The 21,696-nt window shown below is 39.8% G+C and overlaps 1 protein-coding gene across 5 annotated transcripts in view; it reads right to left on the bottom strand.

The window, feature by feature from the left end:
- Window positions 1–21,696, bottom strand: part of scube3 (signal peptide, CUB domain, EGF-like 3) — a 90,389-nt gene that overhangs the window by 20,015 nt on the left and 48,678 nt on the right. For 3 of the 5 annotated variants that reach the window (XM_078796796.1, XM_078796797.1, XM_078796795.1), the window contains exons 5-10: window positions 18,286–18,432; window positions 16,305–16,420; window positions 11,280–11,352; window positions 5,604–5,720; window positions 4,262–4,384; window positions 473–589 (exon numbers count right to left, since the gene is read on the bottom strand). In XM_078796796.1, the coding sequence (XP_078652922.1) occupies window positions 473–589; window positions 4,262–4,384; window positions 5,604–5,720; window positions 11,280–11,352; window positions 16,305–16,420; window positions 18,286–18,432 (693 nt within the window). Of the gene's footprint in view, window positions 1–472; window positions 590–4,261; window positions 4,385–5,603; window positions 5,721–11,279; window positions 11,353–16,303; window positions 16,421–18,285; window positions 18,433–21,696 lie in introns of all 5 variants that reach the window. The other 2 variants (XM_058050618.2, XM_058050619.2) reach the window with 2 other exon arrangements.

The raw sequence follows: 21,696 nt of genomic DNA, 5'->3' as shown, positions 1-21,696 counted from the left end.
ACTCATTTTTTTTCTGGAAATCAACTCGCATTGCCTTAAACTATCTTGAGCTGGGTAATCCATCACAGAAAGCATTTAGTTACATTTTGTCTTAAGATGCGGTTGCATGCAAGGGACTTTTTCATGTTGATATTCTCAATGTGGTGACATTCAGATTAATGAGTTGGATGGTGTAAAGGTTTTACACCCTGAAACCATGGAAAAAAACAATGTTTGTTGATTTGTTGGTTTAGAACTCTTAACATTGGAGACTTTCTCACAAGCATCTAATTACATAGCGTGTTTTCTTTTAATAATATAAACAATGACATCTAGCAATGTTCAGCATCTATCACCTTTTCATTTTTATCCTCTTTTGCATTCTTCTTGAGACAAGCTAATTGAAGGTTAGCAAACAGCACAAGGAGAGAAAGAAACATGATGGACAGAAGATTTACAAGAGGAGCCAAAAAAAAAGGCATGGCTGACTAACCTCCGCAGTGCGCCAGGCCGTAGAGGACGTAGCCCTTGTGACAAAGGCACTGGAAGCTTCCTGCAGAGTTGACACAAAAATGGTCGCAGGCGCGATCAAAGGAGCACTCGTCAATGTCTGCACAAGATGGAAAAGAACACGCCGTTAGAAATGTTGCCAATCAGTCATAAAACACTTTTCCTGGCTTGGTATATTGTTTGTCATGCATTTCAATGGTTCAAATCATATGTCGGGAATAAAGGAAAAGAAACACCTTTGGTGCTGTGATTAACCTCCTGCAGTCACAATGTTTTTCCATTTTGATGCGCCGAAATGGAATTTTCAAAGTATACTTTTGCAAATGGCGACCAGCCCCCGGTGGGAGTCAGCTGATAATAGGAGCCAAAGTGCTTTTTTTTTTTTCTTTCTTCTTCTCCCACAGAACATGTCAATCAATTGCTGTCCTCTAAAATATACCATAAATGCCCAGAGATTGCTTTGGCGCCCCCATTTTGTGAAGTCACCGTGAATGACAGCTGTTAAAAAATTGATGATGTGGCTTTTTCCAATGTTTTGGGAAAAATTGCCACATTTTTAACTCGGATTTCAGCTCAAGGACCATATGGATACATAAGAGAAGCTCCATGATGAGGTTTTGAATTTTACAGGCAGAAAAATATTCATGTCATTCTTACAGAGATCCAGCAGTATCAAAACTGATATTCAACATTCTCATTCATCCGTGCCACTGAACTCACAGTGCACTTGAGATGTGCTGCGATGAATTCAATACCCAGAAGTTGCACAAGAAACAGATCGAATCATTTATATCGAGCTAATCATCTCGGTTTCAAAATCCTCACAGATGTAGAATGTCAACAATAGAATAATATGACCCCAGTGCGTGGTCTTTCTTGGCGCACATGGAACAATTTCAAGGATTTTGTGCAACCGAAGTCAACATGTTCTTTACCAAATGATTCTGCCTTGGAGATTTACAAGGAAAAGGGCGAGAATTGTCGAACAATGACGAATAGGTCGGATATATGCCATTGAAAAGTGCAGTAGCATCAGATACATATCAGATTTATATTCATAAAAAATACCCGCATGTGTGGAGAAAAATGGTTGAAATGGACAATGTTCACGGAGAAAAATCAAGGAAATGAGTCAAATTGCACCATGACAGGGAATGTGTGATAGCCAAATTGTGTGATGTGTATGTGTATGTTGACGTTTTGTTTAAAAAAATATAAAAATAAATAAAAATAAAAGTATAAAAAAAAAAAAATACCCACATCGCATCTGAAAACATCGTCATTGTACTGTTTTGTTTTGATTACCAAAATCGGAACTGTTCGCTACAGTATCCTTGAGCATGTTAAAGGATCTGGTGACAGTAGAGTGATCTTAGTGAGATGGAGGATAGAATTCAGAATCAATGCTTATCCTGCAGCTTTCCTGCCTCTTCTACCTTTTCCTCTCAATAATCCACAGGGATAAAAGGTAAGGAATTGCTGTCTTTTTTAATTAAAATTTCATTTAATGCTTGTATTTTATGTCGTGTTTTTTAAGAGTTAATTTAAGTAAGGGGTGTTTGATTAATTAAATCTGTAAAGTGTACGAAGACTATTTCGGGATGTTTAGGGTCAAGTTTTTTTATGTTCTCTTTTGAATTTCTCTGAAGCATGTTAATTAAACATTAAAATACAGAAAAAAATTTCAAAAATCAAAACTGATGTGAAGCAAAATTTGACTGTGGGTAAAAGCTCCATTGCAGATGTCCTCTGTGGAGCAACCATGGATGTAAGGAACGTGTCCCGGACTGCCCTCACATGGATTAGAAGGGAGAAGCAGACGAGACGTAGGAGGGGGTTAAAGGGTGGAGGAATGCTGGCAGTGGTTCAGCAGACATGCCCCATCCTGATGTATGGGCCACGGTCCACTGACAGGCAGGAAACACCGTGACTGCTTAAACCAAGATAACTTTAGAATTCAGTTTACACATCTCAACGCCCCTACTGGGACGCTAAACTGCTATTTTAATGTGTTTGATGCCACAGTGGCCTCAGCATTGAATGACTGCAGATCATACTCGGTGTAAAAACTCTTTGTTTGCTTGTTTGTCGGTCAGTCTACATCGTTTTCTCGGTAACTGCTAACTATGTTATAATACAATTTTTAAAAATGTAGGTTTTATATGAATGCAGGATGACAAAAAGGCAAGTTAACAAAACAAGGACAACATTGTTCCAACAGAACGTCGCACAAAAATGACTTTGTTTCACATCGATGTATACATATTTCCTCATGTTTACCAAAAATAGACTTAAAGTGACAGGAAAGTGACTGCAGCAGACAAAGAGACGTGCTGTTTTCTTTTCACGCATACATATGCCGCTTTGTCTCTTTGTGCTGGAAAGCCAATACAAGACAATGATGTCTACCAGGAAGTGATTGACCACATGACTAAAAAGCAGAGGAATAAAGAATAGCATGTCCTGTGTTTTTCCACTCGACATGAGACAAAACTCAGCTCAGAGGTTCCAGCCTGCTTGTCTTCTTTCACCAGATGTTGTTGAGGTGGCTTGATTCATCCAAGAATGAGCACTTTTCGGGTTGGAACCGTAATTTCCCACACCTGTGTGCCGCCACAACAGACGTTTTGTTGTGGTCTCTGCACCATAACACACAAATGCACCCAAAGTATATAGCCTGCTTTAAAGTACAAATAAGGATAATAAGTTGTTGTTTTGCTTGCGGGCTTCCCTCGGTTGTCAGGTGTATTTATTTTGTCATTAATACAAATGAATACAGTGGAACCTTGTTTAGCGTCATTAATCTATTCCAGAAGGTCAAACTCTAACCGAAAAGTACTCTAACCAAAGCATTTTCCCGTAAAAAGGAATGTAAATTGGGGGTGTCACGAGAACCCAACTCATGAAACAAGACTGGGTCCATGTGATCGAGATTTTCACATTTCACATTCATTTGTCTTGAAAAACAAGCAAGTCACAAAACAAGCAGTGGGTGTTTGAAATGCTTATTCCATACAATCATCTTCCACTTGTCCGAGGTTGGATTGAGGGGGAATCAGCCTAAAAAGGGAAGCCCAGCGCCTCATGACCGATCCTGAGGCACTTCCAGGATAGCGACAAGACATAGGGATCTAGACCAGGGGTACACCAACGGGGTATGGCCATCATAAATTTTGTGAGCAGCGCAGTCTGGCACAGCGCAGCGCACCCACACCTCCGTCCCTCCTACTGGTGCAAGTGGCTAAACATGTTCACTAACTTGTCCAGTGTGAAATGCAGTTGACAGATTAAAATATTTGTGTTTTGTTGGTAGGAAATCAGGAACCCCAACCACTTCTGGCTGATGTTTGCCTCGTTAGGAATTCTAAACAAATTTTGCATTCTCTTACACCCAAAGACACACTTCCTGGGAGAGTATAGGGGAAGGCAAACAGCATATCTGGCCTACAGCGCACAAAAAAATCCTTCAGAGTCATCCCAAACTTCATTCAGGGTTCAATTCCAAATGTGCAAACCTCATTATCTGAAATTGTTTAACATGAGAATACAACATTTTAACTACATGTATAGGTCAGAAAAGTGGAAAAAGGATAATAGGTCCCCTTTAAATGGCAACGTCTCAGATGGTTTACCATTTACTCTCCTTGATGCGATCCTCCAGCTCTTCCAGGTTTGAACTAGTAAACGTTCAAACTGTTCAATGCGTTGGTTTAGCCTCGAGATACTTTTGTGGCAACGAGGTCAACGTGTATGTACCAGGTGGGACACCTACCTTGACAAGTTCGCTCATTGGTCAGCAGTTTATAGCCTTTTTTGCAGCTGCACTCAAAGCTGCCCACTGTGTTCCGACATACATGGTCGCAACCCCCGTTGTTGAGACGGCACTCGTCAATGTCTGCAACAGGGAAACCATCAACAGGAGAATGAAACTTACTTAAAATATTTCTGTAGCTCAATTAAGTGAAATGTATCTTGTTACCCAGTAATGCATTCTGTGACACTTAAGGTTGCACAATCGGTTGACTATCGTTACAAAAAAAAACATGCTGTAGGAAGGACTGACAAGGAGTTGTCAAACATTTTCTTTTCCAGTCATTGGACTGTCACATGTCAATCATTACATCAGCACCACTACAACCCAATGTGTAACTGTATTGTCACTGAGCCATAAAAATGTATAGGAATCGATGTATTTAGTTCAACATTTGAATTGAAAGTTAATGGCATCATAGTTTAGTACATTCATTCCTCTCATCTGGGTTTAAGTAGAAAATCTTCCGGTTCGAAACCACATGTATCGAGCTTTAATGGGACCTCCAAATCCCCATTAGCCATCTCCTTCTGATTAGTGAATGCTTTATTTCTGAAGCCAGTGCCCAATCGATATATCATGTATCCGTTCCCGCCTGGGATGGTGTTCTGCCTTGGCACTGACTCGGGTCAATCCTGAATCATCAACAAATGAGCCATCAGTCTCTAGTGGAAGTTGTCATCATCTGATGAAATAAATGTATCCAAAATGGAACAAACAATCCTGTGCTGTGTTTTTTTTCCATTCTTTTTTTTTCCCCCCGTTCTTCAGAAGTGACCGGTGGGCAGCAAGCCAATGTCCTCCCGAGCCAGTGCTGCCTGCGTTTATTTTCCTGTTCTTTCCTCTCAAAACCAAACTAATACCAGAAAACGGAATTGTTAGTGTGCTATTGCAGCCCGTAGGAACTAGATGATTTCAAGCTCTGCTTTTTTTGGACACCGTGTCTTCTCTCTGTCTTTCAGTACAATATTTGTTTCCTCAGTATCCTGATGTTTATGCTTATTTTATTATATTACAGTTAATATAAATAGGACCATCAGGCTGCTTGAGTTGAGGGAGTTTGTAGTGTAGAGGTTGGAGTTGTTTATGAATGCATTCAAAGAAAAAGGGTTAACTGGGTTTGTTCATTCATTCATTCATTGGTATACTGAGTTGTCACATGACAGTGGTGGTATTAATGGATTAATTGGGTCCCCAATGAAAGCCCGGGTACCAAATGCACTCTGCACCATTGCTGGTAACATGACAAAAAGGGGCGTGATTGTTCAAAGAACCATCTTTAAAAACACGAGTGGTACTTCACCTTTGCAGGTCTTGCGATCCGGCTGCAGTGTGAAGCCGACGGGACAGCTGCAGCGAACGCCCGTCACTGAATCGTGACAAGTGCTATCACAGCCACCGTTGTTCACCGCACACGTCTCTGCAGGGAAGACAGACAAAGCCCATCAAAAATCAACTGTGTTCTAACCTACTTATGTCTCCAGGCCCACTGTTAGAGTCAAATATTTTTGTTTGCGAGCTGAACAAAAGAAAAGAGGAAGCACAGAGGTTTTTAGTTGTACACAGAATCCCAGAAACGAAAAGGAGAAGATGCAGATGCTGAATTATGATATGGAAGAGATACTGGTTAATAATAAAGAAGTCATGCTCTATGATCACTGCTTTATGATTAGGTGGAAAAACAGCCCAAGCGGGTTTTAAAGGCTTTCCGAGTTGGCTTCTGTTTTTGTGTTGTTTTTTTATTGACCCGTATTGTTCCTTGAATGCAACAAAAGCTTGCAAGGCATTTGAGGGGACAAAATAGCAATTTCAGGTAGCTGGCTACTATGTGGCGAGACTGATTAGGAGACAAGACAGGGACAAATTTCACAGAGTTTTGAAGCAACCATGTAGAAAAAAAATTTTTGTGTTACTTTTCAGCCAACCAAAGTCAATAATAACAAATTCATTTAAAAAAAAGTGCTTAATTTGATGTAACTACTCATCCATTCAGATCTTCACTGTAGGATACCAGCTGGGATCACATGGTGAAGGCCTCACCTTGGCAAGCTAACACGTGGTGCTAAAGTGAGAACACATCTGCATGAGTTTTCTTTTAATAGCTAATCAGAATCACACTGGAGTAACAACTACATCTTCTTGAAAAAAAAAAAAAAAAACACAGCCTCCAGCAGCAACCACAACAAAATGATGTCGAGCACAAATCCAAAATCTACATGCCTGAACTAAACAGGTGCTTAGCGTGATGTCATTTCCTGTTTAATAGCAGTCTCCTAGACAACACATACAAACAGTACATGTTGTTGCTGAAGGCTGAACATGATGCACTAATATATCAGATATATTCATTTATTCATTTTCTAATCGATTATCCTCACAAGGGTCGCAAGGGTGCTGGAGCCTATCCCAGTTGTCTTCGGGTGAGAGGCGGGGGTACACCCTGGACTGGTGGCCAGCCAATCACAGGGCACATATAGACAAACAACCATTCACACTAACATTCATACCTATGGACAATTTGGAGTCACCAATTAACCGAGCATGTTTTTGGAATGTGGGAGGAACCCGGAGAAAACTGAGGGTGGAATTGAACTCGGGTCTCCTAGCTGTGAGGCCTGAGCGCTAACCACTTGTCCGCCGTATCAGATACATCTTACATTGAATAAGCACCTGATGGCACTCAGTGAGCATTCCGATCACTATTATGAAAATGTGGGTTGCCATGGGTTACATGTTACTAGCAGCTTTCTGGGTCGCTAACCCACTTTGTTGTGGCCATTATTCATGTTTCACCGGTAATGTTTTAGAAAGCGCATCTTTTTTCCGTATGTTTTCAGGTTAAGACACATACTATAATGGGTGGATATGACTACAAGCTACTGTGCATTTAAGAGTTAACATTCAAAAAATCTGACCTTGGAAATTAACTACCAATGAACACATCCTGTAATGCTGCTTTTATTTTCAGCCTGTGCTTGCTGTCAAATCCTTTAGCACTTTAAGGCAATTCAGAAGCTTCATCTACTTTGTGATGTGCTGACAATACTCGGTCAAGTGTTGTATCTGGCTCAACACGACGGTGTGCAACCTGATTCCAGTTAATGCTGTGGCTCCCCACTCTATAAGGCTTGACTGAGTGTGCGGCGCTGTGGCTTCACATAATTGCAAAGTGTGAGCAGAGACAGTTGGCAGACAAGACGAATAAAACAGTGTCAGGACATGCCTCCAAAACGCTTATGCAGCCATCTCCACCAAGTGTAATGAACATGTGCTAAGAGAGCAAAAGAAGTATTTCTGACGATATGGTTTAGTGAAGACAGGCGAAAGGCACCCGTTCTGGAATGTGAAGGGCTTTGTGAGTTTTGGCTGCAGACCAGCCGCATCACCAGGATGGGACCTGCAATTAACAGTGGGCAGATTTCCTGATATGATGTGTTTGGTCTGAAGCTGCAGTTTACCTCCTACATGGTCCTCTTTTTTTTGACAGAAGTAGATGATTTGTAGATTATGGACTTACTGTACATAAGTGGTACCTCTGTTTTTGTAATTCAAAGCTGCATGCTAATAAAGCTTCATTGTTGTCTTATTAAGACACTTGTTTACACCTCATTTATTGCAGTTAAATGGTTTCAGACCCCGATTGTGATAAGTGAATTTCAATGAAGTAGGATTCATTATATAGACATCAAATACTTTTGTAGTTACAGCATAAAAAAACTGTTTACAAACTTCTAAATACAGTTTTTAACATTATTATTATTATACACTAACACCGCTATAGTCACCGTTACACTCATATTACCAAATATAGTAGCAATAATCAGAGTAAATAAGCCATTTAAGACTGTAAATAAGTGTGTGTGTTGTGTTGTGTTCCTGAGGGAAGCTGAGTGGTGTGCGGACAGGAAGTGATGTTTTAACTTGGTGTGGTTTACTGCAGCAACAGCATCCCATGTTTTTTTTTTTTAATAGGGATTATAACGCCACATTCTTTTATCTTAATTTTTGTTTTCATTTTAGTTAATTTAGCCATTTGTATGCTTGAAAATGCTGAAAACGTTAAATATTTTTTCATTGATTATAGCACAACTGATATCAAATGACCCCTTATTTACACCAATATTGGCCAATAATTTAAACCTATTTAACTTGACTTTTATTTTTATTGAAGACTCTTGCTGGGAAGACAGCGTGGCGCCAACAGAGACTTCGATGTTGTTTGTTGATCTCTGTCTCTGTAACCACTTTTGCAATACTAACTTCTTCGATTTCTTCCTATTGTTGACGCAGCGAATGGACTAGTTGGTGTGAAACGGCTATTGAAGTTTGCCGAATGAATACTGTAGTATTTTGACAACTATCCAGCATGGCTATTAATGGCTATTAATGACTCAAAATTCAAAGTACCAAAGGGTAAAATACAAGTTTGTCAAAGGCAATAATGTATGTATTACTAATTTGGGATAAATTCTGTGGTTGTTTAAAAAGCAAACACAAATAAACTCTGGGTTTCGTAAAAAGGTACAAGTCAACTCGGCTTGTGTCTTTCCTGCTACTTATGTTGCTCATTTTACCCAGAAGGCACAGCGGTTGTCTGACAAACACCTGAATGAATTTTTGATCTTTACTTACAAAGCCCACAGTAAGAAATAAACCTCTGCCCAACAAGCTTGCTGATGATCCCCTTGAGGTGCAACACTGTGAAGCACACTGTGACTCAAGCGTGCTACATTTACACAGGAAATTAATGTAATAAAACAGGATACTAAATAGGCCTATTCATCCTCATGTTTCTATTTTTGTCCAAAAAAAAAAAAAAAAGTGAAACTAGGACACAAAATCCAGAAATAAAGCACTGTTACATTGTAGTGAATACACATTGTTCATCCAGTGGTAACAACTTAAAACATTGTTGTCTCACATTCCTACTCCTATGAGAGCCTCCTCCTGTGCCTCATATGCCATATAATTAAATCATCATTCTCTTTCATCTGGCAACCTTACCCACTCTTCCTTTTATGAGTTTACTTCTATCATGTTTGCTGTAGTTGTTGACCTAAAACTTTTAAGTTTTAAAACTTCTTTACACTGTCCAAATGTACATTGTCAATATTTTCCTCCCCTCAAGCCTATTTGAACCACATTGTCCTCGCTTTTCATGATTCATGACATGAATTTACCACATATAAAGGCCCAAAATAGGACACATAAGTTATATTATGTTATATGACTTATATCAGTGGTCTCAAACATGCGGCCCGCGGGCCAAATGTGGCCCGCATGACACTAGTTTGAGGCCCCCGCCTTGATATGAAAGTTTAAAGTTTGATATGGATGCTGTATGGTATCATGTACCCAGAAAAAATTATTACGTTTGATTAATGTTCATGTTAAAGGTTAAATAACTGTTAATAGTTATCCTCCCTATCCGTGTGGAAGTGGTAAGTTTTTGGCTATTTAAGTTTAAAGGAAATAACTTCAAGGCTAGCGTTTAGGTCGCTAGCTCTCTAGTTTGCGAGTTAGCATGTGTCTCAAGACCCTGCAGTTGCGCAATATGTTGTAAATAAAAAGAGAATAAATGTGACTATAGTCGTGTTTTGTCATGTCTACAGGGCTCTAATAATGCTTTGTTCATTTTAATCTGAAAAAAATAATTTGTCTACCCACCAACTATATGTGGTTTCTTAAGTTTTTATTATTTGCCGTTTTATTATTATATTTATTTATTTATTACTGATTGATTTTCTTTATTCTTGATTTGTTTTTTATTTTTCATCTTATTTTGTGTAGAAAAATAAAAAGTAAGATATTTGAAAACAGTGGAATGTTTTATCAGAGCTTTTATTGTAGAAAATCGGAACCAAAGCAAGGTTTATTAATTTTTCTGTTTTTAATAAATGCGTTTTTTTTTGTTTTTTGGGGGGAAAACCTGATGCGACCCAGTCTTGTCCAGACCATAGCTCCAGTGGCCCCCAAGTAAATTGAGTTTGAGACCCCTGATTTATATTATGTTGCAGAATTGCAGCCACTACAATTTGATGGGAATTAGTTAACCTTAATTGACATAAGGAAGTGTACCAACCTGCAATTGCATGAACTTTTTCTCCGTCACATCTTTCAGGGTCCAATCAGATAAACTACTACTATTAGTACTACTACTACTACTGCTACTACTATTAATACAGCCACTGTTGTGATTCAGAACTGCTGCTATCAATAATGACTTCCACGACAAATCATTTTACACATTACAGTTAATATCACAGCCCACTCAATAAAACTGTGATTGGCCGGTGACCAGACTTCGGTGTACCCCGCCCCTCGCTCAAACTCATCTGGGATAAGCTCCATCTCCATGTCAAACGCTAGAAAATGAGAAACACTGATTCCAATGCATAATAGGTATATTCAAATATTGTGTTAATTCTGCGTCCACTGCTTCTCAGGAGAACGTGTGCACTTCTGTAAACATGATTGTCTTCCTTTTTTTTTTTTACCCAGCACCAATTATGGAGTCCTAAATGTCTCCCTCACCAAAGCTAATAGTCTGTGCTGATGATATTCAGGGAACACGAAGGCCAAGAGTTGAAAACAGTGCAAGCTTCATTGCACTCAGATCACTCGTATCAGAACAAATAAACAAAAAAAAAGCCATCACAGTTAAACTGATTAGTTTTTTGTGCTTGGCGAATCACCCTGAATGTGCAAACAAAGCTATGAATTACTGTATCTCTTTATATAGTTCCTACGGCTTGTGTTGCAGCTGTGTTTTTGAAAAAGGTGCGGTTTGACCCAGGCAGCAGTTGTTACTGAGAGGGCATTCACAGAAGAAAGAGGAAGTTATAAGAGGTCAAGGGTCATAGTGGTGATGCCCCCCAGTAGGTGTGGAAGGGCCTGATCAGTGTCTGCAAGGTTAGCTTCCTCTACTCCCCACACCCACACAGCCCCGGAGAGAGGAGTTGGAGGAACACATATTTACCATTAGGGAACAGCTGTGGGGCTGCCTGGGACTGGACACTCCTCTCCCCTGCATGCACACGCACACCCACGCCCACACACACACATTGCAAAAACACCACTTTAGTCCTGTGTTACACTTTGCAGCATTCTTGTGTTTCATAAATCATCTGAGCTTCACAGTACGAACAAAGAGGTGACATGATGAGGAGGGATTATGTCTCCTGTGGCTATTAATACAAGAAGTGAAAGCGACATGGCAGAACAACATTAAGCATGTTGCAAATGCATTAAAAAAAAACAAAAAACTGCCTGTGACTGACAACAACAGCACACAAAATAGTTGTGATTATTGGTCAAAGTAAACAATCTTGTTAAACTAAAAAAAAAAAAAAAAAAAAAAAGAAGGTGACATCTCAAGGCAAAAGTGTTACCTCACAGCATGCATCTCATGCAAATAATTGATCACGCTGCAGAAAAAATGCAGTTTAGTTTGTGGTTTGTGCCTGACGTGAGCCTTGTGCTGGGAAGTGTGAGTACTGAGAGGGTGAACAGACAGAGCCAGTGTTGGTTAGTGCTGCAAGCTGAAAGACAGGGCGACTCGTGCCTGTGTTTTATGGTCTTAAATAAGTCTTAAATGACTTGTTTTTATAATAATGCTGACAGCTTCGGGAAAAACACAACGACTTTTAATTGGCTTCAAATTTGATACATTCGAGGTGATGTTTTTTAAGTTAATACAGAGCAAAAGCTACAAAATACAATTTAATTGTTCAGTGAAACCATTTTTTTTGTCATTACTCCATTCCATAACGTCAGAAAAAAACTGAAACGTACAAAAACTGACCCATAAGAAATGAGACACAATCCAATCAATACATTTCAGACCCCAAATATAATGTCTGGATGTATTAGGATTGAGTGATATGGGCCTTAGCATACATCACAACATTTTTTGCCGTGATCAAGATATGACAATATAAAACTATATAAAATTTAAATTCAGCAGAGTCTTATAAAAAAAGCTACAAACCTTAACCCATATAATGAAATACACATGTCTTAAATTTTCCTCATAAGATGTCTTCAACAAACTGTAATGCCTGTGCTTGCGATTGAGGAAGATGTAGTCACCCATGCAATTCCAACTGCATATGTTAGATATACTCATCTAGCCTGAATCACGCACGCAACCACACTGGCATGCTAAACCAAGCTAACCCTTGCTAGTGTTTATCGTCATTTCAACCAGTTTTGTGTTTATAATATAACAGTCCGATGATGGCAGCATTTCATTTATCTTATTTATCAAAGTCAACCACGATGTATATTCATCATTTATACCGGTATAAGTCATTTTCTTATCATTGGATAACTCTATACCTGTATTCCGGTTTATAAAAAATATCCTAATATACCCAATCCTAGTATGTATGTATATATATATATAGTAGGGATGCTCCGATCGATCAGACACCAATTGGTATTGAACGTTACTTGCTTTAAAATGTGATGCTGAGTTTGAGGCTCGCGATGTGATCCTCAGGCAGCGTCCCAACCCGCTGTACTTGCAATTTTTGTTGTACTATTTGTATGTATTATTCGTCTATTAGCTCTTCAACTCACCAAAAAAGGTCCAGCAAATACAAAACGTGAGCGAGTGAGACCTCTCACACTGACACAAACTTTTCCTTCATGAAATGTACAAATAAAAATACCTCAAACACATTTTATCTTTGAGCCGGACAATAGTCATAAAATATTTTAATCAAATATTGTATATTTTACATCACTATAATGTAGATATGTTTTACTGAGGTGTTTCTCTGGCTAGTTCCATGCTAAATGCTAATGCTAGCACAACACTGGACTTTAGCCACGGTTATCACATTGACAGCCAGTCAATAGCAGCTGTAACTCTGATTTTAGCTGTCAGTTTAATGTAAAAATTAGCAGAGAGATGTAAAAATGTGTTAGTTGGGCCACTCTTATACCAAGGTAGCACTGTGTATGACAATAAAAACAATACCTGCACTGTCACAGTCTGTGGCAGGCCATGTAATCCGTGATAAGTCAAATACAGCCACAGTAGATACAAATAATATATATATATATATATATATATATATATATGGGGGTGCAACGATACACAAAACTAATTCACGGTTCGGTTCAATATGTTTTCGATACAAAAAAAAAATGACCTTGCCATAGGCTGACCTCCAGCTATATACTATGGTTCTTCCCCACCCCCGTGGACACATGGCGGCATAACATATCCGACATTAATGCGCCGTTCCCGGCCATGTCAGACGGCTTCTCGCACTGTACACTCTGGTTCTTCCGGTCCCGATAACCGTAGGTGCCGTAGTAAGCCAGTTTTAGCAACGAAAGTCATGGCGATGAGCCGCAGCTCCAGCAAAACACAAAATATGTGTTGCATATTGTTTGATACACATGCGAACCGAACCGTGATATTATTGCACCCCTAATATTTTCTCTCCCTCGCCATGTTACGTGTATTATCATACGCAGAAGCAATAGACTTCTGGCTGCCATGTTCCCACGAGACAGCTGTTCTTGTCACGTTTTAATGACGCTTAATATGTACCTGTGTACTGAGTAGGTTGTGTTGCCAACATAACTAAATATGACTATTACATTTCCAGTAAGCTTTTGAAAAGATGTGGGAGGGGGATGTTCACTATTGAAATGAAACCTTGGCATTCATACATATAAAATTACATAATAGAAATAAGGGAACCCAAACCCAAATGCCCACATAAGGTACCAGGTTCAAAACAGGTCTACACCACAAAGCATGAACATCCACTAATTGCCTCCAATAATCCAACATGCAAACTCCAGAAACAAGTATTGTTAGTAGTTGGGGGGGGTGGGGTGGGGGGGTGCATATGCCAGAATGAATGTGAAGACCACCTGAAATGAGAGCACAATGTGTTTACGTTATGGGCAATACACGTTTGTTTACATGCACATGATATACGCATGCTGTGCTGTGTGTTTCTGAGGTTATTTGTATAACTTTCCATTTGTGTTACAATGCGCTCTCGTAAGTGTGTGTGTGTGTGTGTGTGTGTGTGTGTGCGGCCAACTCTTTAGATGACTGAACTCTTGAGCATGTCTGCATCTGCCTGCTATTTGTGAATGTTTATGATTTGCCAACAGCGTGAACATTTCCACATGATGGCCGCTCCTTTTTTTTTGACATTTGAAACTGCATGGTGCACAGACATCTTATGCAAAATAAACTTGCCTTTTGACGGTTTCAATCAAACATCTGATTGTGGCCTTTGAATGAGTGTGTGTGTGTTCGGGTGAGAACAATTGTTTTGTTTTTTAAACCCCACGTGCATAATGACTACAAAAAAAAGGTGACACATGAAAGACTCAGAATACTTCCAAGTAGAGAAGAATGTGTTGCATTTTTTTTCCCCCCGAAACACCACCTCTAAAAATGTGTCAGGAAACACCACAGAAGACGCCTGTCAAAATACAGCTACACAACACTGCAGTTTACGAGACTAATGACAAAGCCAGAGATTTTTAATTAAGTGCCATAACACATGAAAGGTAAGCGGCACCGTTGCTACATACAGTATCTTCTTCCACTAAGCATATACTTCACTGTTTTCAACTATAATGACATTGAACCAGCAACCACTATTGGGTTACAATCCAGTTTGTGAATGTTCTCAGTGTTAAAGTAATAAAAAGATTCTTCTACAATTTGTTCATGGTTCAATAAAATTTCCAGAAGTATTTATTTGAAACATTTGCTATGATTTTAAGAGGTAATATGTTTGAAAAAAAAAAGGATGTGGTTGCTTTACAGTGGAAACACAGTAGCAGTGGAGGCATTCATCACTCAGTACCTCATCATGGGTTCATTTGGCAGCTCGTTTGCTTTCCTGAGGTTTTATCAACTAATAGAGCGTCTAGGAGATGGACAGTCTGCCTCGATGGGGGAAATCTGATATTTTAACTGGCTGGCTGCTTCCTACTGGCCTATCAACAGTGCTTTACTTGGGAATAAAGACTGGCTAAGACATATAATTCAGTTGTGGTGGACTTTGTGGCATCCCGTTGGTCTCTCAGGGTACAACAATAATGGCTAGGTTGGTTGACCAGACCTTGACATAGGTCTGGCTTGCATGGAAATTTGCGGTAGTAAAGAGGATCAACTGCTTGCCAAACCGAGCTCTCAAATTTAACACCTAGCAAAACCAAACAATCGTCACAGCAGGCTGCTCTGAAAAGCATGGCTGCAAATTCTACCACGATGCTTGTTCTTCTGACAAGAAAACAATGTCAAACTCAACATAAACAGAGGTTATGAGCACTGCAAAGTAGTATCTACCGACGCCAAAATGTGTCCCTATTGCACTGAAAAAGCGTTGGTTAAACATGTACAAATAAGGTACTGACTAGCCTGAAAATGACTTTATCGGTAATGTCCCATGATTGTCATTGAAACAAAAAGCTTTGCACTTACTCCTCTGTGCCTGAAGGTCTTATCCGATGGACAAGAACCCCTCAGAATGGTTCGATATGCCTTAAGAGCTGAACGATTTTTACTCAACATAAGTCTACTGAGGCAAACGCTGATAAATGCCACTGGAAGGTTAGGTCAGGTGTGTGAGTGAATCCCCAGTGGGTAGCAGTGTAGGGATTGACCCAGGAGCTTAATGGATGGTGTGTGTCTATCTGCATGGCTGCAGAAAACAGACAGGTAGCTGAGTGAGCTGTTGCACAAGGTACAGCCAAAAGGAGGGGGGGGGGAGAGAAAGAAGAAGCCAAGAAGCAGATGCAGAAAATGAGAGGTTACTGGAGCAGCAGTAGAAGCAGCAGAGGCGTAAGCAAGTCGATGGTAGCCTTTTGTCCTTGTATGTCACACATCAAGAGAAAAAGGCTAACAGTTACTAGAGCAAAAGGCTCTATTTCAAGTTACAGTTTCCAAAAAAAAAAAAAAAATTAAAGCACTGAGATTGGCCAAATGTATAATATTAGGGTGTTATGACTCACCAACACAAGTCTTGCCATCGGCGTGCAGGACAAACTTCATGTGGCATGAACACTTGGGACCGTGGTCCGTTTCCTCACAGATGTGCTGGCAACCCCCGTTACCGTAGTTACACGTCACTGAAAAGAGCAAAATATTAACACAAAAATATTAACACAGGAGTTGTCAAACTGTGACTTTTCATTTTTTTGTTTAAATTATATTTATTTGGGCAAATACACGAAACACCACAGTGCATTTCTTATATCAATCAAAATATAACTTTCCATTATTTACATTTGTATTCAACTATCTGATCACAAGCCGAAAAGGAGTAGGCTGAAGCAAAAGCTTATAAATGCCTACCCCTTTTTGCAAGACATAATCATGTTCATGCCACTGTCTTGTTTTCCCCTGTTATTATTATTATTGTAATATTCATTCATTCATTCATTTTCTATCGCTTTTCCTCACGAGGGTCGCGGGGGTGCTGGAGCCTATCCCAGCTGTCTTCGGGCGAGAGGCGGGGTACACCCTGGACCGGTCGCCAGCCAATCACAGGGCACATATAGACAAACAACCATTCACACTCACATTCATACCTATGGACAATTTGGAGTCGCCGATTAACCTAGCATGTTTTTGGAATGTTGATGATGAAAACCCACGCATGCACACAGAGATGGCCGAGGGTGGAATTGAACCCTGGTCTCCTAGCTGTGAGGTCTGCACGCTAACCACTAGACCACCGTGCTGCTCATTGTAATATTATTATTGTTATTATCATCATTGTTATAATCTTTATCATTATTACCATCATTATAATCATCATTAATATTACTATTTCCATCATTATAGTTAACCATTTTTGGATTTTTTTTATTATTTAATTTTACAGACTTCATTGCTTCTTGTAGAGTGCTGTATCATTCCATCTGTAGATAATGTTTTTAATGTTTTTAAATGAGTATTTTGGGGAAAAATTTATAAAAACTCTGCAAAGCTTACTTCAGTTCTGTCAAAGGCAGAATGTATAGATGTTTAGTTCCTACCAGTGACACACTTATAAGGTTTTACTGTATTTATGCAGACCTTCAGCACTCATGCATGTGTCTATCATAAAGTATCCCACAATAAATGGTCACATATCAATTACAAAGGAAGTAAAACGTTAAAATGAATATATCACGATTGAATAAGCGTTAAGCATTTTGGCCTCACAGTCAGTTCGTATCTCCAGTTCCATTCCAGAAATATGTATACTAGATTTGACTCTAAATTACGGTTGTTTGACTAGCGACCAGTCCAGGAAGTAACCTGCCTCTTGTTCCTGGTGATGAAAAATTGTATAGAAATGTATAGATTGATGGACGAATGAGCAGCAATCATGTTGTTCATTTCTTTCAGGTTGACAAATATATTCATGCGCCTTCGAGTGCTGAAAGAAGCATTAACTTGGGCCCTTTTAACACACCTGTGATGACAGAGTGTAAAGCGTACCAGGGAGCCCATCCTGTCTGCACCCAACCATCCCAGCCCTGTTTGCCCTTTTCCTGGGCTGTCACAGAAAAAAAAAAAACTATAGAATAACACTTCTCCAATCCTTATCCAAACACAGACAAATCCTCCATCAGCCGTGGCCCCAACTCTTGACAGGATGAGCTTGGTTGCACAGCAACAGGAAGTGTGCGCTGTCCATCAGAGCAAGTCCCCTTGGCAAAACCTCCACACTCGCCCTGGTTGTGTAAATGATCACCCCCTATTTGATAAGCATGTTTTTTCTTGACCAGGATCATTGAGAAGATTGGCCCCAGGTCTGGTAATGCAATGTAATGTCTTCTTTGGATCTGTCCTACAGGCATTTGTGGAATGAGTGCAATTATCCATCATCGGCAGATTTCCAACCCTTATCACCTTCTCATGAGGAGCCTATAAATCATTCCCCCTTTTTTTTCAAGTGTGTGTGTGTGCCTTCCGAGGAAGAGAACGATGAGTTATGCCTTACATTTACAGTCCTTCATATTACGGGTGAGCTGAAATCCAGGCCGACATTCACATGAGATGCCACCCTTCTGCGTTTCCCTACAGATGTGTGCGCAGCCATGGTTCTTGTCCATGCAGGTGGGTCCATCCTTTGTGCCTTCCGGTCGCACTGTGAAGAAAACCACAACAATGAGAGAAATTGTACCTCTTTACAAAAAAAAAAATCACACAGATTTCACCCTGCGTTTGACAATGTTGTGTTAGAAACGATGAGAACTAGAAAGAAAAGGAAAAAAAAAGTTCATATATATGCCTGTCACGCACCCTAAAATCACATCTACTGTTGGTGACTGACATGCACGGCACCCCTTTTGCAAAGATCCAAAGCACTTGTTGGAACATGCTCTCTTGTTTCAGGCTATAAAAAGGAGGCTGCCTACAGAAAAAAAAAGGATAAAACTCCCAGCAGGAGCTGATCCCGTTGACTTGTAATTTTAATTGAGGTAATCCCCATAAAGGAAAGACGGGAGTCAGGAAAGAAAAACTCCCTGAAGAGACAGAAGTCATCATTTCATGTGTCATCAAGGTTAAAGTACTCTTGTGTGAGATGAAAATAAAAAAAATGATAGAACTTCTTTATTCACAGTTTTACTAAACATGGCATAAAATGAGACAGAATTGTCTATAAGTGATGTATAAATGTTTGATGCATGCACCCCCTTCTCGCTCCCAGGGGGGGGGGACTTTCATGAATTATAACGTAGGTAGTTCTCTCTGTGCTGTGCTGGGCGCTGTAATCAAGACAACTTCCTTGGATGGAGAAGACTGATCCTTGATGTAATCCCCACTGCTACCACAGATGCAGTGACAGACCCCCGGCTCCCTAGCTCATTAAAAACCAAACAGATCAACTCTCCTTCTCTTCCTCTTGTGTGTGCAGGGGAGGCGGCGAGTACCAAGATATCTCCATTAACGTCTCATTAAATCTACTGCCTGCTCTGAAGGGCATTGGAAGAAGCTGACTTCCACAACAGAGCAATTTTCCTGTAATTTTAATAATTTGCATGTGTGTGCATCGTAACCTTTTAAAGCTTGTATAACCTTGCGGATTGAGATGCACGCATGCTTGTCATACAGTTCGTGACTCAAGGGTTCTACAACGGGAGAACAATCTCAGCATGATGGAAACGGGCCTAATTACTCATTTAAAGACTTAAACTCCAGCTAACATAACACGCTTTCACTTCGCCTCACGTCTTGGAGTGAGTCCTAAGCTTCCTGTTTTAATTTGTTGATGACATGATGCCGTGTGGCTGTAATTTTATGGCATAAATGTACAGAAGCTGAAACGGCGACATCTTCTGCAGATGAGCCTGACCGGCATTTACCAATGTGAACTGAACAGACATCATACATTTGTAAGTGTCAACAACAGTTCCAAGGTAATTCATGTTCAGACTCTCCCATGCGGCTCCACAGAATGAGCAATGAGTGCCGTGAATCATGTTGAATAAGTCCCTTTTCTCATATGAGAGAAAACAAAAATCCATGAAGTTAATATAGGTTAGAATTTCCATTCAAGTAATCTCAATGGACTGACAAATGCTTACTGAGGTTCTATTATGCATCCCAAATTCACACCCCCCCCCATAATTTTTATGCAACCCCGCTGCACGAATGCTACAGACCCATCCATCAATAACATGCCGGTCTGGGGCCAGAACCCAGGCCTTCATTTCTCTGAGGACCAATAAAAGTCACAGTGTAGACACAATGGACCTTTTCTCTGAGCCAAACCCAGTGATCATCCACACTATGCAGTTCTCTGCAAACCGGCTCCAGCTTTTTTTTTATCATGACTGGATGATGGAATGCACAAAGAAAAACATGCTTAATATGAATACAGATGGGAAAGTGAAAGAAAAATAACTCAAGATATGCAGAATATTTTTGAGCCATAAAACACATGCCTGTATGTAGACACTAACAAAACCTCTTAGACATACAGTAAGTGGAGTCCAACGTGTTGGAATTGAGTAGAAACAGGCATTTACAGAAACAGTAGTTGCACACAAATAAAACAGAACAATGCAATTAAGCAAGAAAACAAGTGGGTGTGTTCCCACAGGAGCATCTTAATCCCAGGACAAGCTGTGACCTCTGAACTCAAAGCACTAATCAAAGTCAATAAATTCCTTTTATGTAGCTAATGGCGAGGCTCCTCGATTTTTGCAGAAATAAGAAGAATTGTACCACTCTCGCAATAAACTAGCATAACTGCGTCCAAGTAACACATCTCTTTGTGTGGCGCCACAGCAAATCAATGATACGATGATAAGTTATATGCGGCTTGTTTGGAAAGCGCACCATGTGAGATTTCACAAATGCTTCCGTTCTTGTACAGACTAAAGCAAGGGGTCTCAAACACGTGGCCCGCAGGACATTATCGTTTGAGGCCCCGCCTTGATATGAAAGTTTAATGTTAGTGCGGCCCGCGCAAGTTTGATATGGATGCTGTATGGTATCATGTACCCAGAAAAAATTATTACGTTTGATTAATGTTCATGTTAAAGGTTAAATAACTGTTAATAGTTATCCTCCCTATCCGTGTGGAAGTGGTAAGTTTTTGGCTATTTAAGTTTAAAGGAAATAACTTGAAGGCTACCGTTTAGGTCGCTAGCTCTCTAGTTTGCGAGTTAACAGGTTCTCAAGACCCTGCAGTTGCGCAATATGTTGTAAATAAAAAGAGTATAAATGTGACTATAGTCGTGTTTTGTCATGTCTACAGGGCTCTAATAATGCTTTGTTCATTTTAATCTGAAAAAAATCATTTGTCTACCCACCAACTATAGGTGGTTTCTTAAGTTTTTATTATTTGCTGTTTTATTATTATTATTATATTTATTTATTACTGATTGATTTTCATTATTCTTATTTTGTGTAGAAAAATAAAAAGTAAGATATTTGAGAACAGTGGAATGTTTTATCAGAGCTTTTCTTGTAGAAAATCGGAACCAAAGCAAAGTTTATTCATTTTTCTGTTTTTAATAAATGCGTTTTTTTGGGGTTTTTTTTTAAAACCTGATGCGGCACAGCCTCGCCCAGACCCTAGCTCCAGTGGCCCCCAGGTAAATTGAGTTTGAGACCCCTGGACTAAAGCAATAACAGACAAAAAGACAAAAAGTCATGGTCAAATGGTTAGATGATGCTGCAGGCTTGACTCCACTGATTGGCCTTTAGCAACGGCAATGGGTTTAATACAGAGGTCACATTCATTCATTCATTTTCTACCACTTTTCCTCACAAGGGTCGCGGGGGTGCTGGAGCCTATCCCAGCTGTCTTCGGGCAAGAGGCGGGGTACACCCTGGACTGGTCAACAGCCAATCACAGGGCACATATAGACAAACAACCACTCACACATTCATACCTATG

Source organism: Doryrhamphus excisus, linkage group LG15 (genome assembly GCF_037039965.1).
Source record: "Doryrhamphus excisus strain RoL-2023G ecotype Guam linkage group LG15, RoL_Dexc_Guam_v1.1, whole genome shotgun sequence".
Taxonomy (NCBI): domain Eukaryota; kingdom Metazoa; phylum Chordata; class Actinopteri; order Syngnathiformes; family Syngnathidae; genus Doryrhamphus; species Doryrhamphus excisus.
This window is presented reverse-complemented; position numbering and strand designations above follow the sequence as displayed.